This window comes from Haliaeetus albicilla, chromosome 19 (assembly GCF_947461875.1).
Source record: "Haliaeetus albicilla chromosome 19, bHalAlb1.1, whole genome shotgun sequence".
NCBI lineage: Eukaryota > Metazoa > Chordata > Aves > Accipitriformes > Accipitridae > Haliaeetus > Haliaeetus albicilla.
Genome location: NC_091501.1, coordinates 942,096 through 960,334, shown reverse-complemented (window position 1 = coordinate 960,334; position 18,239 = coordinate 942,096). Strand labels below are relative to the sequence as shown.

Here is an 18,239-nt window from a genome sequence, read left to right as displayed (position 1 = left end):
CGTGGCGCTGCTCATTGGCGGCGGGGAGTGGACGGGCGGCCGCGCTCGTTGATGGTGTCAGCGCCCGGCGCCGCGGCCGGCAAAGGCCCCGCCGTGCGCGGGCTGGGCCGGGCCCGGTGCAGGGGTGACGGGAGGGGGGGGTGTCTGGGGGGGGGGGGGGGGGGGCGGCGATCCCCGCGTTAGCCGTGTCCCTCGGACATGTCGCGCCTTCCGGCCCGGAGGCTTGTGGCGGCGGTGAGGGGCTGGCGCGGCTTCTCAGGTCAGAGACTCCCCCTTCCCTCACCACACGCCTTCACTTCACCTCACCGGCGCGGCCGCGCGCCCGTGGCTGCCCCCGTCCCCGTGGGGTGGGGGGGGGGGGCTCTGGTATCCGACTGCCCGGGGCGGGCTGTGGGGCCGCTGCGGCGTGTCCCGTTGGGCTGAGGGGGCGCGGGCGGGCGGCTGGCTGCGGCGGCGGGGTCGTACCCTCGGTCACGGTTGGATCCGAGGGAAGAAGGGCTTGTTGTTTGAAAAATAAAGCAACGATGTGGAAAGCTCCTTGCTGTCTTCAAAATACTGCTTTATTTAATGCCCCTTGTGTTCTCCTGTCTCGTTGCAAGCTGACCTGTTTGTGTAGGCGGAGAGAAACGGTGGCAACGCTCACTTTTTAAACTGCCCAAAAAGCTGTAATTATATTTCACTGCCTGGGTTTCCAGACTGTTACTCCAGTCAGTCATCCCGTAGTGAATGCTTTATGTTATGACTGTCAGTTGCCATGCATAAGTAATCTTCAATTAGTGGCTAATCGTACTGGCTCCCACAGAAAGTCCACGGTCTATATGTTCTGCTATAAGTCTCTGAGTCTCGGCTCTCTGAAAGGCAGGCAGCTGGTTCGCTTGTGTTGTACTCGCTTATGCTAGTGAAGAGTTGATTATCATTTGTTCTAAAAACCCAGTGCCATGCTATGGCAGCATGAACTGATTTTGTAGTAGGCACATGGTAAGTGACACAAAAGAGAACCGGTTTCCAAAACATCAGCTGCTGGATGTTAGGAAACCAATTACCATCTCCTTCCATGTGTCCAGTTTGTATCTCGGCACAAGCAATTCTTCAGCTGCAAAAGGCTGTGACTAAAAATTTCAAAGTTTGTAAAGTTTATGACAATGATATTTAATTTTAGCTTTTGTCTTACCGTGCACACCCCCAGCTCCCAAATGCACGCTTGTAATTCTCTTTAAAACTTGTCTGCTTTGGCTGTGTGGATGTGAAGAGGGATACATAACTATGCTTCTGAGGAACTGTTTTCAATTTGGCTAAGGCTACTCTCAAGTAAGTTAAATACATAAACGGGGACTCTTGTGTATCTTTCATACAGAAAAAAACCCTGCATTGCTGCATAAACCTGTGGTATTTTATGGCTTCTTTGTGGTGTTATTAGTAAAAAAAGAACTGGAAAGGCCTTGAAAACTATATAATTGTTCCATATGAGTGGTATTTTTGAAGATGTCATCAAGAAAAGACAATATACAGGTGTTGTGCTTCAAGCCCTGGGGTGCTTGAGGGACACGAGGGAGGGTGAGCACCAAGTGTAGAAATTGGAGTATGTGCACACTGACATAGCTTTCTGGGTTTTTGTGCTGAATTGTCAGGTTTAGCTTATGTTAATTTATTTCAATCTGTTTTGTGAATATTTGATCGTTAGTTGAGTTGTGTGCACATTGTTTCATAAACTATTACGGTGCACAACAAATTGAAAAGGAGGGATATTTATGTCATGTAAGTGAAGCGAGTCCTACGAAGAGGCAGATGACTGGAGCATAATTCTGCAGTTTGCTAACTGGAAAGGTCTTTTACCTTGACATGGTGCATTTCTTTTCCTCTAGTTTGCAAGTCATGTGGTCTCCGAAGATTTTCCATCCAGCCTGCCCAGCAGAAGAAGATTCCAAACCGGTATTTGGGCCAGCCCAGCCCCTTCACACACCCACACCTTCTCAAACCAGGTTAGGTTCAGGCCCTGTATGAGCCAATCATTGCTATTCTTTCTTCTGTTTTTCTGAGATGTCTAGGACAGAGTATTGATTTACTGCATCATACAGGTGTTCATGATTCCATCTGTTTATGATTAACTTCTTCAGGCAGTAATTATATTTAGTAGTTAATTTCCTTGTCCGAGATGATACTGATTCGAAAAACAGGCTTCGCGTGTTAGCATTTTACCTTTTTCTCATGGAGTGGTTGGTGTCACTGACTTCAGTACTGCAGCCCTTTCATAGCAGTGGAATCTTGGGAGCTCATTGTTCTTCAAATACAATACAGTTTATATTAAGGAGGAGTCCTTTGTGCAAGCTGAACTGCTACAATGCTTCATATCTAATGTCTTGTGGGTCACAAAATAAAGGTGTCATTCAGAAAAGGAGATCAGGGAGAGACTTGCTGAGGGTTGGACACCACTTGTCTAAAGAACATGCCTCCTTCAGAAGAGTATTCAAGCTGTGAGAAAAAGAAGAAAAATAGACTTGTGACTATAAAGTTAGAAGGTAGTGATGAAAGAGAAGCTGAGGTTGTGCAGTTTAATGAGATTAATGAAAATGAGCGTGTAGGTATGAGATGACCATGATTAAAAACTTTGAAGTAAAAATATATTCAAGATTATGTCCAGGAAACCAGATTCTGGTTCTGTGTTCTTTTCCATAGATGGGTATACAGAGAGAACAGATGAATATGTAACCATGGACTTATATATTTAACTGTAGAATAATTCAGGTCAGAAGGGACCTCAGGATGTTACTAGGTCCACACTCTTCTCAAAGCTGAGCTAACATCAATATTAGATCAGGTTACTCAGGGCACTGATTAACAGCTCACAGTAAATGAGGCTGATGCTTTAAAAGTACTCACAGCTGAAACACTGGAGATTAATCCTAGCTGCCCATAGTAATTTTCCATTTAATAAAGGAGTGGTGTTTTCCGTAAAATAATACAACATTGTTTTATTGCAATTATTGTTTTAAAAAGCAAATGCCTTTAAGGCAAAGAGAATTTCCAGGCCTTGCAGTCAGAAGACAAATGGGATTCCCATGTTCCACCCTACTGCAGTTTCTAAATTTCACCGGGCTGTTTGTGGTAGTTAGAAAGCTGACTGGAATGCAGTGGAGCATAGGAAATTTGCAGTATAATATTGCAGAAATGTGGGGTCAGATTGCATTTAAATAGTTTCTGTGTTCTCTGTCATTTCTCAATCTACAGAGTAAAACAAATTTGGTGGTTTGGGTTTTTTCTTTACAAAAAAAGACTTTCACACCAAATAGGTGTTGGGGATGTATGGTGTTGAAAAGGTGTAAAGTTTGATGCAAATACAACATATGTGATTTTCTTAAACTCTCTTTTGTCAAGGAAAAACATTCTGGATAGAAATTCCCCCTCTCATCCCACCCATGCAAGAATCCACTTACAGTACAAGCCAAATTTCAATTTTTATTCTAGAATTGTCATTGTGTAATACATTAAAGAGGAAGACAAGATTATGAAAGTAGAAAGTTAACTGTATGAAAATGCAATCTATGCTAAAATAGGGTATTAGCCAAAGTAGTGATTAAGGCTTATGTATTAATTTAAATCATAGTTAAAGAGTCTCACATTTTTAAAAATACTTACTTGAGCTGTTGTTGGTTGTTCCTCCAACCTCAGTCTGATTTTGTTGAGTATCTTGATCGTTGTACTTCGTATCCTTCGTGACTGGAGCAGTTTAAAACACTTTCATCTAAGAGAGCATTTGTTTAGTTAGAGTCATTGGGAATATAGTATTTAGCTCTGGAAAAATCTGAATTGTTAATTATTGAGAAAAGCTACATCTGCCCTGGAGGAGATTCTTTCTCTTAATCATGGCCTGGCTCCAGCTTGCAGTTCGTGGTTTATTTCTGCCTGGAATCTTGTGACTGGTTAGACTCTGCAACCTCTGTGTTTCTGCCTGATCTCCCAGTATCTGTAACACTCAATCTGCCCCTTATGGTTTAGAACTAGTTACTTTATGAGTTGACTTAGTGTGTATTTGAATAGACATTCTAGCTTTATCTGAGGAAATTAATGCTCAACCTCGGGAGGTAATCTTCTGTTCAATGTCCAGGTGCTATAAACCCCATCGGTTTTCAGCAGTCAAAGTCCAGTTTGCCTTGCCCCTTCCCCTTTTTTTATATGTCTTTGCAAAAACATCCATCTGTTTTGGGTGTTTGTCTAAATCTACCAGGTTTTGTGATTTCTGCTTTTGCACAGAAATACATAAGAGAAAATCAGATTTGTTAAAATAAATTTCTGTCTTTGCATGATGGAGGAGCAGACTGAGTGAGGATGTGCTGTAGGGATGGAAGCTGAAGAGATGCATGAGAGCGCAATGGTAAGGCTAATGAGGGACCACAACGAAGCCATGCATATGAACAGCATCAGGGAGTAGGCAGGAATCAGGCATGCAACTAGTAAAATATCATGAGTGCCTTGAATTTCTCGATCTGACTTGTTTTGTATTCGTAGGAGAGGTAACCCCAGGATTGTCACAGGTGGAATACGCTCTTCGCCGACACAAACTGATGGCACTGATCCAGAAAGAAGCGCATGGCTGGGATGGATTGGACCACACAGTGATTCTGCTATCCAACCCCACGTACTACATGAGCAATGACATCCCCTACATTTTCCACCAGGACACTAACTTCCTCTACCTCTGTGGGTTCCAGGAGCCTGACAGCATCCTGGTGCTGCAGAGCATTCCTGGCAAAGCGCTGCCTTCCCACAAATCCATACTTTTTGTACCCCGGAGAGATCCAAGCCGGGAGCTGTGGGACGGGCCCAGATCAGGCACAGATGGGGCAATCGCTCTCACAGGAGTAGACGAAGCTTACACCATCGAGGAGTTCAGGCATTTGGTGGCCAAGCTGAAAGGTAACAAAAAATGGAGGGGGAATGGGATGAGATGTGATTTGCAGGGTCTGAATGGTACGGGTTTGGAAGGTGGTCTGTGACACCAACTCAAGACTATCATGAACTTGGGGAGGTGCGGGGTCTATGACAGTGTGACAAAGACAGTTGGGAGTTCTTGTTAGCTTCTTGAGGGTCACCAGTGGAAAAGTAGTTTTGAAAATAATAGTTTTTCCTGTTCTCTGAATTTCTTGTGTGCCCACGTGAATGCCAGTGTGCACATCTGTAAAATGTAAGGAACCGGATAAACCAGAGAGCGTCGCAAACCATGTTACCGTTTTAGTCATACCTTTTTGCTGACAGAGCCAGAACCAGACGAAGCATAGGAAACTTAAAGGTATTTTATTCATAATAGACTTGGAAAATGATCCACACAGGGAGGTTGTTAGTCCACTCACCTTTTTTAGATAGATGTTGACTTTTGAAATACGAAAATTGCTGTCCTTTAGACATGGTGTTCTGCATCTAACATCACCAGGTAGCCTCAATACTTATAATCCAGAGTGAACTTAAATGCATTATAAAATGAAGCTGGAGGCTTACGACAATATAAAAAGGGCAAGCGTTTTGGGGATTACACAAATAAATAGAGTGAATTCTGGAGTCTCAAATCGCATCTTGGATTCTAGTTATTTTGTTTCAAAAAAGGATATATTGGAAGTAGAGAAGTCACAGAAAGGGCAACAAGAATGGTTAAAAGCATGGAGTGTGTGTGAGATACATGCTGGACAAACCTGCTCGGTTTGAACAGCAGAAAACAGAAGGTAAGGTATGAGAGGTGTGTATGATTATGGAAAGCATAGAGACGATAAGTAGGAATGATTAGTTGCTATTTTTCATAATTTAAAAACAAAGGGAACACTGAATGAAATGATTACATGGCAGGTTTTGACACCTTTTAAGTTTTAAATTGTAGATCATTCATGGAAGGTTTGGAATGTCAAAAGCATAAATGGATTCAAAAGTTTTTAGTTCTGTGGGGGAGAGGTCCATGAAAAGCAGTTAATCAGTGTTACAAAGATGCAGCCTTGAAATGAAGAAACCAGAAGTGGGGAGGATGTGCTAAGGGAAATACTCTTTCATAAATGCCCAGTTTCTTAGAGACTTTTTGTTAGCACCTGCTAATGCCACCAAAGGAGGAGGGCCTAGGTGGACCTTAGCTATGACTCAGCATGGTTTTTCTACTCATTCCCATTTAAAATGCTCCTGTGGGGAGAATGTGGGTGCTGACTCTGATGTTCTAAATAAATTTCCACATGGGTAAATAAGTTTGTCCTCAGTAAGTCATCTTCTCTGAATGGCTGAAATAAGCAGTTGTTCCCCAAAGATACTCTGAAGCGTAGTTGATAATGACCCTGATTCCATGCGATGGGTAAAAGGTAAATTGCCTTACAGCATCGGGGGGACAGGCTAAATGAGAGAATGATTCAGAACATGCACGACTGCAGTGCAATGGCTCCTTAGCTTACACAAGTGCAACTTTGATATGCAAACTGTGAATGGATCTGTGCAAGGTACATATTTTCAGTGATGATCGTAAAACCTAATATTGGCACAGAAGTGGGGATTTGTCAAATCTACATGCTGTGAATTGGTAATCTTCCAGATTTTGAAGAGACTGCTAGTATCCTGTGACAGTGAAAGTGTATATATGGTCTGTAAATACAGATTCAGAGGAAATTGATTTCTCAAATATAGCAACAGGTCTAGTTTAGGAGGAGTGAGTTTGTTCAGTATGGGGAGGACATGTCTACATTTATTTTCGTCTGTGTCAGCTTTTGTTTTGTATTCCAGGTGAGTCAAACATTGTTTGGTATGACTTGACGAAACCAGTGCATACGGAGCTGCACTCTGACTACATGCAGCCCCTGGCTGAGATAAAAGCTCGGAACAAAAACCACATCCAGGGCATCCGACATCTAGTGCAAAACCTTCGGCTGATCAAATCTCCTGCAGAGATTGAAAGGATGAAGATAGCTGGACGGGTGACAGCAGAGGTATGGGTTTGTGCTCTCCAGATGAACCAGTGCATTCCTTTAAAGAAGAAAGGGGAGAGGGCTGTTGATGGGGTGATGTGTTGGAAGGATAGCTTTGGTCTAACCTGCTACTGAACTGCTGTGTCTCAACTGTTGGCTGGGCTCGGCTCCCTCCACTTGACAAGGAGAAACAGGAAGACTGCTTGGACTACCAGCTTCTCTCAATTATTGTAACTTGAGCAAAGACAAGCCAGCAGATTTTACACTTTGTTTGAAAGCAATACCTATTCAGGAACAGGGGTAGGCCTCTTCACTCTTTTCTCAGCCTTCCCCGCGCCATTCTCTTCCCCATTTATCCTGTTGTTTTTGAGAAAACAGGATTTTTGTGAACACATTGCCTGTGTATGTCTCCATTTTCCCTCTTCTCCCTCAAATACTTTTTGAACTCATTGGCCAATTTTAAACTAATTTGACAGATGACCTCAAATGCAATTATGTTTTTGTAAATATTATTAAAATAGAGAACCAAGTAGAAAAGAGAGGCACAGCTTGTCCTTCTCTGAAGGAAAAGCTGCCTCTGGTTCCTATGTTCTGGGCCAGCTGATTTTAGGCCTTCCTCAAAAGACAGCAAGTGAAAAAAAGAACTTCTTTCAAGTTCAGGCTCCTTTGCTAACTGAAAGGCCCTTCTTTTTCATAGGCTTTCATAGAGACAATGTTTGCCAGCAAGTCCCCAGTGGATGAAGCCTTTCTGTATGCAAAGGTGAGTACTTTGTGGGTGGAGGTGAGATAGAAGGTCTGGATGTTGGTTATCCTTCCACGAAACTAGAAATGTCAGATCTCTCTATAATGTAGGCTTCCTGCTGTAGCACATTCCTCCTTCAGCCAGTTCTTGTGGTTCCTAGGACGTGCAGAAAAGTCAGTGTGAGGAATTCCTCAGCTGTACTTCCTGTACCCTTATTGAAGGAATGTAGTGGTTGTCTTAAGTTTATCTGCTATTGATGTCTTTTTCTATTGTATTTTAATACAAAACCTGCTAAACCATCAGAGATACAGTTATTATCTTATTCTATAATACAGTTCTATTGTACAGAATTTAAGTAGTTATAACACCTATTTGTAAAGCCTGCTTCTCTTGACTGTAGCCTCTTACTACATCAGATTACCACAGCTATCTTGAAGCAGTGTAGACACATCTCAGTTACAAAATAAGCACTAATTGGCCTCTGCATTTGGTAAGGAATTTTGTAAGGAATTGCAGTGAGATGCCTGTTTGAGAAACTTCAGCAGCCTGTATTACAACATAGATGGGCCTGTGCTGACATGGCACTGAGCAGCGGTACTAACTTGTAGAGAAAATTATTTTAGTTAAAGTGTATTTTACAGATCAACTTTTCACTCCAGATCAGGATTGTAAAACCTACTTTACTACACGTAGGCATCCTGGAGCATTCTGTCCCATGTGGTTTTGGTAATTATAGAAAAGACAGGTTGTTAATATATTGAGGATGTAGAAGATCTTTACAGATATAAGTTTATTCATTTCCATGCTTTCATCAGCTTCATCACTCAAGAAGGATAAAGATCTTGAGGCTTACGGTGCCTTTTTTTTTTCCCCTCGGACATCAAGGTGGTGCATGCTTTCAAACCTTCTTAGTTCAACAGAGTCATGAAAATAGATACTGCTGTAAATATGCTGGTACTTTGTAATTTTAAAAGACAACAGCAAAACTCAACTGTTGTCATGCTGACACTTAGGATCTTTGAAAATTCGCAAAGTTGTATGGCAACTAAGAGCATTACTTTATAAAAGAACAAATCCTCACCTTTTTGGTGATTTATGACAACGTAATGAATGTTTGATACAGTATTGAACAGCTTGCACCAGAAGGAGCTTCCATGAGACCAGATGCAGACTTAAAACACTATCTTGAAAAGTGGGTAGTTCTGTATTTTTTTTCCTCCAGCGTTCTTGGAAAACCTTCAAGGCTGCTTTCATTTAGTGAACTCACTTTCCCGTTTCACTTTGTGCTGTACAAATTAAGAAAACAGTTGCAGGACATGAATTATAATAGCCCTAGGGCAGTTAATCGCCTGAATCAGTGCTAACAGCCTCCTCCTCTCTGAATTGGTATTCCAGTTTGAATTCGAGTGCCGGGCTCGTGGTGCTGACATCTTGGCCTACCCTCCTGTCGTTGCTGGTGGCAATAGATCAAACACTTTGCACTATGTGAAGAACAATCAGCTCATCAAGGTAAACGATACAATATACAGTAACTTACAGTGCAGCGCTGTGACACACTGTACCCATATGTGCCCTGTAGCGGCTCTTTGTTTTGACTGAACAGATCAAAACACTTAAATATGTATTTTCAAGTGAGCAGGGGAAAGGAATCCTGCCCTGGTTAGTTTTACTGTCAGTGACAGGTTAACTTCACTCCATCTAGTCTCTTTCTCTCCTCTTTGCACTTTCTGCAGTATTTTCTGAACAGTGGAAGGACTTGCAAACAAGCTTGGAAATAACTTCATTTAGCGAGCATATCTGCTCCTACACCGTGTGCAGCAGTGTGCAGTGCTGGGTGGACTGCTAACCTCACAAAAGAGAGGGACCACTGCAGCAGGCAGAGTGAAGGCTCTGATGAGGTCTTCTACTGTTACTTGCATTGCTTGGCCTTGCTTTGCAACATAAGGTGCAATAGTGCATTCCTCCTCTGGCGAGGAGGCTGAAAAGCATTTAGGATTCTGTGTAGGCTAGCAAAGCAGGGAACGGGAACAAGGAGGGAAAGGATCAGCGTTAAATGTTGAGAGGTGGATTAGATGGCTGTAGGTAAATGAATGTCTTATTTTGAAGATCCACATTATTGAATTGAACCCTCTCCAGCTTTTGTGACAATACACCTTTAGATTCAGATAAGTATTTTAAGGAGCAGTTATTCCCCCACTGCTCTACTCATGATTCACTTTTCAGAGGAGCATATTTTTTCTCTGTCTTAATGCAGGAAGAAACTTTCCCACTAGCATTGTCTGTTCTTGAAGCTGGCATGCTAGCAGACCTTGAAATGATCGGCAGAGACAGACATACAAAAGATATGACAGGCTGCTTTTGGCAGAAAGAAGCCTCCTTTGTTGTACTGTCGTCTAAGGTCAGGCGTGCTCATGTAACTCCAGTTGCTTCTGATAAAGTTGTTCAGTTAAATGACTGTCACTTGTTTTTTTCAAAACTGTTAAGTAGGAGGTTAAACTCATAAACTTGACTCTTTCTTTTCCTTTGTGTGCTACTTCCTACAGATCTTGTTGCCAAATAGGCTAACAGAGTGTCTAATTTGAAAGGTATCTGAAGGCTGCTTATGGTCACATGTGGACTTCATTCAGTCCACCACTTAGTGGTCTCAGCTTTAAAGAAAGAGGACACGATGCACAGCATAAGGCACTTACTGGGCAACAAACCACAGGCGGAATTCCCTTAGCCAATAAATTGCTACTTAGCTTGTTTAATTGCTTGGAAGAGGGCAGGTGCTATAATTTCATATTTTACTTAAAGAATTGAACCAGCTATTCTGAAGAAGCTAAAAATACAATTTAAATAGATAGTTAATGGCCTGTCTATTCAGTGGGATAAACTCAGAGGTCTGAGTTTATTTGCTGTGTAAGTGTTTGTGGCGCTTAACTGTACACAATGATAGCTAGCACTGGAAGTAGTGCTAGCAGTGAAATTCTGCTTCTTTTTTCCCTTAAAGTGCTAGAATTATTTTTTGTCATGCCACATCGTGGCTGCTGGCACAGTCACGGATCTGTGGAGTGAATATCTGTAAAAGGCCTTGGATTACATGTAGTGTAAATCCATAGAGAATTTAATCCAAACTTTTTACAGATGTCACTGCTCTGTTTGTTGTTAGCCTCTTTAAGGAGGAAAAGCAAGGCAGTGGTTTTGTTCCTGGCCCTTTGTCTTTTTTTGTCGGGGTTTTGGAAGATGTGCGGTCAGTGATTTAACTGACATGGAACAGTTTTGCTGAAGCTAATTGGAGGTTCACATCTCCAAAAGTTTTTTCTTCCATCACCAGATAGATTCAGAAGTATATCTTAGAGCAGTCAAGGAAGACCCGGAAGAGATCAGGGAAGATGGTACAAGCTGTTCAATAGTGCATTTACAGTAATGATACACTGTCAGAGAAGTGATTTTGCTGGGTCCTCCTACCTTGTGATAAGGCTAAATCTTTAGCGGTTAGTGGTCTTGTGGGTAGCTCCGAAATCTATGTTTTTTTTGCAAAACCCTTCTGTCTCAGTCACTAGCAGAGAACTTCTAGTGAAAGGAGTCACTGGTGTAATCTGCTGGAGTAAGTGATCCAGGTGTGAATGGGACTGGTGTCTCAGAGCACAGAATAGTTTAAGGAAAATGTCTGTTTTTACTCCGAAGTGTTTGAAAATCAGCGTGTTAAGAGTTCAGGCTGTAGATAAGCATAACAGTCAGAGACTACCTTGCAGAGAAACAATCCAACTGGAATAGCCTATAAACAGCAGCACCTGGGGTGTTGTTCTGCAAAAGGAGCTCACATCTCTGCAGCTGCTTTGCAAAAATAAAGACATAATCTCCTCTCCCACTCTCAGACAGAAAAATCAATTCAGTTAATAGCTGGACTGACCTACAGGGCATTTTTTCCTGTTATTCTCCAGGATGGTGAACTGGTCTTGCTAGATGGTGGATGTGAGTCTTCCTGCTATGTAAGTGACATCACACGCACCTGGCCCATCAATGGAAGGTATGCTGTGATAAGGCTGTTTTGAAGAACTCTGAGAAGCTCTTAGATAATTGATGGATTGAGTGTATGTGTGTTTAATCTCTGTGTGAGTAGTTTTAATGTGTCCCATTCTGTGGTTCTTCAGAGTAATCAAATTATATAAACTAATCTTTCAGCATGAGAAGCTGTATTCCCCACTGCCTCATTAATTACTGGATGAATATGTGTGATTACTGCTATTTTCAGCTATTACAGCATGCTTAAAGTGCGGAGAGGGCTTTTGTGCATTCAGCTGTGGCTGACTCTGGTTGTATGTAAGAAAACAGGAGTTTAGTTGACCTGTACATGGCTCTGTCAGTTGTGAATTTGCTGGTGTGATGTCCCTGTGGTTGTGTGTTTGATTCCTGGATGTTTTGGCTCAAGTGTGTTCTTTTTCCTGCGGTAGCTTTGCCTTGCTTTGCTTTGGGGTTAGGTTGTCAGCTGAGAAACCCTGCCTCTACCCAGTGCATTGAAGGGCATGTTGCAGTGATGCCTTGTCTGGCATTTCATGTAAGGAGCCAGTTGCGTTCCTTTCTGACTTTCCCTTCTCCAACATAGAACTGAATCTGTCCCCAAAATAGGTTCTGGGGAGAGGTTAAATTGTGAGAAATGTCCTTTGTTCCTTTTCTCAATGGTTTTCAGGTTCACCAAACCCCAAGCAGAACTATACCAGGCTGTCCTGGATATCCAGAAGTCCTGCCTGAGCCTCTGCTCCCCAGGCATGAGCCTAGAAAATATCTACAGCCTCATGCTGAGCCTTATTGGACAGAAACTGAAAGAGTTGGGGATCCTGAAGAACAGCATCACTGAGAGCCACTTCTTCAAGGTACCTGAAGTTTTTTTACTACAGCTTCCATCTACTAGGCTTGACTGTTTTCTCCTTGGATTATGTTAGTGGCTTTAGTTTGGCTCAGGAATGTGCTTTTGAGATGTATCTTCTAATTGTCACCACACACTGTGCTTTAATTCATGTTGTGGGCTGGTCTCAACCCAGGACTGGATTTCTCTCAGATAAGGCTGAACTTGAAGATGTGTTTAACCATTCAGCACGCAATTTCGTCTGAAGTAACTCCCCAGTCTTACATGCACAGTGTGAACATTTGTTCCTTGGCACTTGCTATTACACTCTGCAGATCCATTGCCATTGGTCTGCACTACTTGTTAGTGTAGATGCAGCTTTAGAGTACAGACAGTCTGAAGGGACCTATAGAGACAGTGGCACTAACACAAAATTCTGGGTCCAGGGCTGGCTGCAGGCAATTAGTCATAGTTTTGTGATCTGTTTAACATAGCATAAATCTGCAGTGCCACCAAAACATGCAGCCCATTCTTCTCAGTCATTCCACCTGCTGCCTCTTCTGCACCATTTTGTGTCAGTATTGGGATTCACAGAGCTACCTGGTGAATAAGACCAGGAAACTGGTCTGCCTTAGAGCTGAACCTGCAGATCAGATAGGATTGGGTTGCAGTTAAAGAAGTTTATCCGGTCCCACTCACTGCAAACCTTCATGACTGCTGATGCCAATACAAGAAAGATGGTGGAACCGAGTGAGGGAACTACCTCTTTGGCAGCAGGACAGATTTCTGCCAGGTTTAATTGTCCTATAGCGTCAGTGCAACAACAGCACAAGTTCTTGCCTGAGAACGGAGGCTATCATGCCGGTTTCTCTCGGCAGGCGGCAGCACAGCCAGACGAGAGCAGCGTCAGCAGCTCACTCCCCAGTGAATGTGAGGAGCGTGGGGCAGAGGAAGAATTAGCTCTTTGATGCCTGCTGTCAGGGAGCTCCTCTCTGGAGGGAGGGGGATTAGGAGGGTGTGCGGGTGAGGCAGTATCTGTGACCTGTAGAGGTGGATTAGAATCCTGCTGTAGCTACTGAGTGAAATCAGCACAGCGTTTGCTCTGTTGTGCGTAGGAGACGTCTTTGCCACATCACGTAGCAGCTGTGTCAGCTGCTGCCAGTTGTCCGGGTCTGCTGATGGGAGCAACATAGGGCTTGGATGTGTAAGGGATGGAAAGGGTTGGGGTAGCAAAGCTCAGTGAGCTGAAAACTGAAGTCTTACCTGACATGCTGAGGTGGTGATGGGCTTGGGCTGTTCTTTTCAGTGAGGGGGAAAGGCAGTGGGCAATATGCTCATAATAGGCACATGGTACTGGTGGGTTTTGAGGGCCATCCAGTTCTGGTAAGTGGAAGGCAGCCCCTGGTGACCTAGTCATGGCAGTAAGGTTGGTAGTTAAGCACATAACTGTTCTGTCTCTTCTCCCCACCTTTTGTATTAGAACAGGTTAGGCTGTGTTTAACTGCCTCCGTGACACTTGTTTTGTTTTCTGCTAGGCTGTTCGAAAGTACTGCCCACATCATGTGGGCCATTACTTGGGCATGGATGTTCATGATACCCCAGATATATCCCGATCTCTCCCGCTCCAGCCAGGCATGGTGATAACCATTGAACCAGGTAAAAAGTGATGCAGTCAGTGGTGGACAAAAACATGCCAACACTGAGGATAACAGTATTGCTTTGGGTAGTTAGTTGATCCCTCAGACCGAAGCATTCAGGTCCTTTCTGGTGAAATTGAAAATGATTGCAGTATTAGAAAACCTTATTTCCCTCCCAAGCACAGCCAAGGTAACAAATTATGGGAGTAAACTCTCAAAAAATGTCTGTGCAGCAGAAGGCAGAGTGTTATAGACCTCAGACTGCTGCTGTTTGACCCACAGCAGTGCAGGTCAATTGCAGTGCAGAGAAGCAGGCTAAATTAACTTGTGCTGTGTTTTGTGTTACTGTGACTAAACTACTACCAGTCACTGGTAGTGTAAGTCTCAAGCATTGCAGTCTGCAATTACAGGCATTCACAACTTAGCTTTGCAAATTAGGCATTTCACCATGAATCTTTCTTTCTGCTTGTCACTGGATTTGGAGCTGTCAGCTGGAAACTGGTACTTAATGCTTGGCTCTTCTCTCTCTATTCAGAACATTGTTAAAATCATCATTGTGAACATAGCATGGAGAGCAAGAAGTGCGGAAAGGCCAGCTGTAATTGTGGAGGTTTTTATTACCATGCTAGTGTCTTTAGGCACTAAGGGACACTTTCCTTTCTTAGCCCACCAGCTGCCATGGGTGAGGGAAAAGAGTAGCTTTCCTTGTTAAAAAATTTTGGGATCAAACTCATGTTATTGCTGAAAATCCAACCCTGCTCTCACGGTGGTGCAGTAAGGGAAATGTGTTGTTCTGGAGAGTGTTGTATGTTTTAATTCCCTTCCTTCTTTCAGGCATTTATATCCCTGAGGACGATGTGAGTGCGCCAGAGAGGTTTCGTGGCATTGGTGTGCGCATTGAGGATGATGTTGTGATAACAGAGGATGCGCCTCTCATCTTGTCTGCTGACTGTCCCAAGGAGATCTACCACATCGAGCAGATCTGTGGCCGCAGCTCATGATGCCCCTTCTCTGCCTCTTGCATCCTCCTCGGGAGACACAGCCCTCCAGTGATGCATGCGATCCCCGTAGCTGGCTGTAGTTGTTAAGCGATGGAGGGTGTGGACAATTGATGGCTGTTTCCAAGACTGGGGCTGGGAAGTGGAATGCAAAAGGCTTGGGTACTGAGGAATGAAAAAGCAAAGCAACCTCTTCTGTGTGCATTTTCCTTCTGATTTGATTAGTGCTGGTGTTGAGCTGTTGTAGGACATGGGGGCGGATTCATCCATCTGCTGTGTGGATCCATCTGTTGTGGTGCCCTTGGAGGGATGAATTTTGTCAGTGCCACCAGCAGGGCTTCTGCCTGGTCCCTCTCCAGATGCATAGGTACAACTGCTAAGACCAAGGTCCCATTTTTTCCCCTTTAGCAGTAATTTCACAACAGTCAAATTTTGAGGAATGAAGGTCTGATAAATGCTGTTTTGGGGGAATAAAAGTGTGTCAGACAGCTTTGATTTTTACAGAGCCCTGGAAGGAGGGGTTTTGGTAGTCAGGAAGATGGGTTTGGTTGGGAGGTAGTTATAACTGAAGCCTGTGGAGAACGCTTTTAGTATTTTAAGGATAAGGATGTGTTTGGGCCTTGTTCAGACCTATGCAAAATAGGCCAGCAGCAGGGAAAATCATCTCATCTGGTCTTTCAGCTTACTTGAATGTTTGGTAATTTCAGAAAGGACAGGTAGGGCTCAGGAGGTTGAACACACCCATTCTTGCCGTCTTCCACATTCCATTCTTTTTGTCCCAAATGTCCATTCCAGTACTGAGCCCGCTTCTACCCTCGGAAGCAGGGCTGTGTTGGCTGTGCTGGACTCCACTGGTGAGCTGCTGGTTGTCACCTAGATGTGAGGTGTCCTGCTTCTGGGACAGTCACAGCACCTTTCTGGTTTATGCTGTAAGTGCCAGCAACTTCAGCAGTGTACTTTTGAAGTCTGCCCTGTGGCGAGTCTCAAGTCTTTATACAGCTTTTATATGAAATTTAAAGTAATTCTCCTTTTCAAAACTCTGAGGGCACTATCACAGCTGCCTTTTGGGTTTTGCCAAGTGCAGTCAGTAACTAATGCTCTGTGATAATATTTTTGAGGCAGCTGCAAATGTGATTGGGGGCTAGGATGGATGAGGAGTAGAGAGAAGAGTTGTCTTCGCTCAACATCAGCCTACCACCCAGGCCATTGTATGCAGTAGTAGAAACACCTACTAGAGGCAAACGTGGCATCTGTGTGTTTACTGAAAATATTTTGACAATCAGCTATTTAATGTGTCTGAAAAGTGCCTCTCATCAGTTCATCTCCTTTTATTTATGCTTGCTGTTGCATCACATCATCTTACATCCTTTCTGATGGTAGCTTTCAGTATTTTTCAACTGTTATTCTCAATTTTCTTTCTTTTTCTCTTCTGTTCTCTTCCTATATTGTCTATTTTTGACCCACTATAATGTCACTGCTTCCTAATCCATTTTGCTTTCTAATTGATGTCACTGCCTCTTCCCTGGTTTGCCCTAATTCCCCCCAGTGGACGTAGTCAGAATCGTGGGGGAGGAGGTCAGGGTTCCTGAGTTGAACCTCTGGCTCTGTTGCTGTGTAACCTTTAGCAAAATCTGCTTTTTTTTTTTTTTTTCCCCCTTCCTTTTTTTTTTTCTTTTCTGTGTTTCATTTCACTTAGTGAAGGCTAAATGTGCAGTGTCTTGCATCTCTCATTGCTTTTAATGGGAGCTGGGTGCATGCACTGGGGTTTGAATTTGGCACTTGAAAGGCAGCCAAGACATGCCATAATTTTATTGTCTAAACATGACAAAAAGTAAATCCTTTTACAGAGTTTAGTGTATCAAGTTTCACCTGTTTAAGAGAATCTGCTGATCTCTAATGGGAGCCTTTGTTAGATGCTCATGTGTTACAGTTGAATTGTTAGAAGGAAGGCCTTTTACGTGTGGACAAAGAACTGATGAATACTTTTGGTGCTCTGATCTGTAACACGTGTGTTGTTCCAATTACACCTGTTAGAGCCATGTCAACTGGGACAAATCTTAGATTTTGGAACTATGTAAGCAGCCTAAAATAACATTAACCCGAGAGCTACATGTGTGTGCTGATCTGCACATCTGCCCATGTACCTAATGGAGTTAATGATTGTACTTAGTGTAAATAAGCTTTTGAAATACATATTAAAAAGTTATTTTTAAAATAAAACAATTTGTAGAAAGTAATTTCTTAGGCCATCGAGTTGCATGGCTGTTGAATAGATATAAGCACCTCCAGAAAGAGCATTATTTTTCAGGGACATTTATGAATTACCTGTAACCTATCTTGGACTTGAAATAACATTGCCAAATGTAGGCACACACTAATTCCTCCTCCTCTCAGGAAAATCCTGCAACTTGCAAACACCAATAGATCTTAAGAATGTTGCGGATGAATGTTTCTGTCAGTGAAGAAGTGTTTGTGACTCTGCTGAGCGGGGAGCAATGGATCTGTTAGGGCTGCTGTGCTCCACCATGCTAAGTGTGTCTGATTTAGGCTGTGCATTGCCCCATATGCTGTAATTCTTCCACAGTGTTCCACCGTTTCTTCAGCATAAACTGCTGCTAATGTTTGGAATCTGTTGTTCAATGTAAAGAAAAGTGCATTTTGCAGAATGTATTAAATGTGAATCTTATCAACCTAAATTTTTGAAGGCCTTTTCTGGCTTGTTGCAGAGGTGGATAGTCAGAGTATCATCTGGGACCTACACACATGCTGCAATGTCCCTTGAATACAACCAAATCCATGAAGATTTTACATGACCTTCGTCGAGAAACTCTAAAGAATCCCGTCTCTGGCTGCACATTCCCGTGGCTTACCTCCCCAGTCGCCAGTCCCATCCTGCCAGATTTACCGTCTGTCACTGCCACGGAAGAGGTTCCTCACTCCAACCACTTGGGTGCAGGAGCAGCTCTCGGTGGCAGCGCAAGTTGCCAGCTGCTTGATGAAGGCGTTGGTGGGATCACTGGAAGTGAAAGAGAAATTGAGGTATATGCAAGTTAACTTGGGGAGAGATTTCATTCCAACCATGGCACAGGTCTTAAGGGCATCAGAGTATGA

At 43.2% G+C, this 18,239-nt stretch overlaps 1 protein-coding gene across 2 annotated transcripts; it reads left to right on the top strand.

Annotated features, from left to right (window-relative positions):
- The first annotated feature begins 131 nt into the window (after nt 1-131).
- XPNPEP3 (X-prolyl aminopeptidase 3) lies at nt 132-17,824 on the top strand. 2 transcript variants are annotated; one of them, XM_069807143.1, is made up of 10 exons: nt 132-259; nt 1,863-1,979; nt 4,504-4,911; nt 6,742-6,944; nt 7,621-7,683; nt 9,061-9,174; nt 11,592-11,677; nt 12,338-12,521; nt 14,029-14,149; nt 14,965-17,824. In XM_069807143.1, exons 1-10 carry the CDS (start codon nt 199-201, stop codon nt 15,129-15,131), a joined length of 1,524 nt encoding a protein of 507 aa, XP_069663244.1. In that variant the 5' UTR covers nt 132-198; the 3' UTR covers nt 15,132-17,824. The 2 variants fall into 2 exon arrangements, with proteins under 2 accessions (XP_069663244.1, XP_069663245.1); XM_069807144.1 differs by lacking the exon at nt 9,061-9,174.
- The last annotated feature ends 415 nt before the right edge of the window (nt 17,825-18,239 follow it).